Below are 534 nucleotides of genomic sequence, written 5' to 3' on the forward strand. Positions count from 1 at the left end.
CGTGGCGGCCACGGCCAGGTTGGCAAAGTCAAAGCGGGGTCTGTCCTTGTGCAAGGCTGGGAGGACGTGGGCGATGGCCCCTTGCTTGGGATGGAAGAGGTGCGTGGCAAACGGGAGCGCGGGAAAAGGGAAGCGAGAGTCTACCAAGCCCTGGGCGGCCGCCATCTCCGTGATGGTGGAGCGGGTGATTTCATGCACATTGGGGTAGCCCAATGTCCAGTGGTTCATGTGCATGGTTTGCACGGCACTGAGTCCATACAGACCTTGCAACTGGTCCACAGCTGCGGGAAAGGTGTTCACAGCCTGGAGGAAGGAGTAGTTGGTGAGTTGAAGGGATGGGTGCAGCGGGATGGGGGCTGGCAAAGCCTTGCTTCCCATCTTCCCGGGGCGGGTGCAGGCCGGCGGTGCAGCTGGTGCCTCTGCTGGGCTTTCGAGGCGGGGAGAAGATCCTAGGAAGAAAGAGGGAGAAAGGAGAGGAAAGAGACTTTTACTGAGAGCAGCTTGGTTCCCCTTAGCCGAGGTGGGCGCAGCGGC

The 534-nt window shown here is 61.0% G+C and overlaps 1 protein-coding gene across 1 annotated transcript in view; it reads right to left on the reverse strand.

Annotated features, from left to right (window-relative positions):
• The window catches only part of OSR2 (odd-skipped related transciption factor 2), a gene marked incomplete at its 3' end in the record, with an annotated part of 631 nt that extends 253 nt beyond the window's left edge, over nucleotides 1-378 (reverse strand). Inside the window, 1 exon segment of the mRNA XM_008941122.1 lies at nucleotides 3-378. Coding sequence (XP_008939370.1) covers nucleotides 3-378 — 376 coding nt within the window.
• Nucleotides 379-534: the final 156 nt, after the last annotated feature.

Source organism: Merops nubicus, unplaced genomic scaffold, assembly GCF_000691845.1.
Source record: "Merops nubicus isolate BGI_N331 unplaced genomic scaffold, ASM69184v1 scaffold45345, whole genome shotgun sequence".
NCBI classification, from domain to species: domain Eukaryota; kingdom Metazoa; phylum Chordata; class Aves; order Coraciiformes; family Meropidae; genus Merops; species Merops nubicus.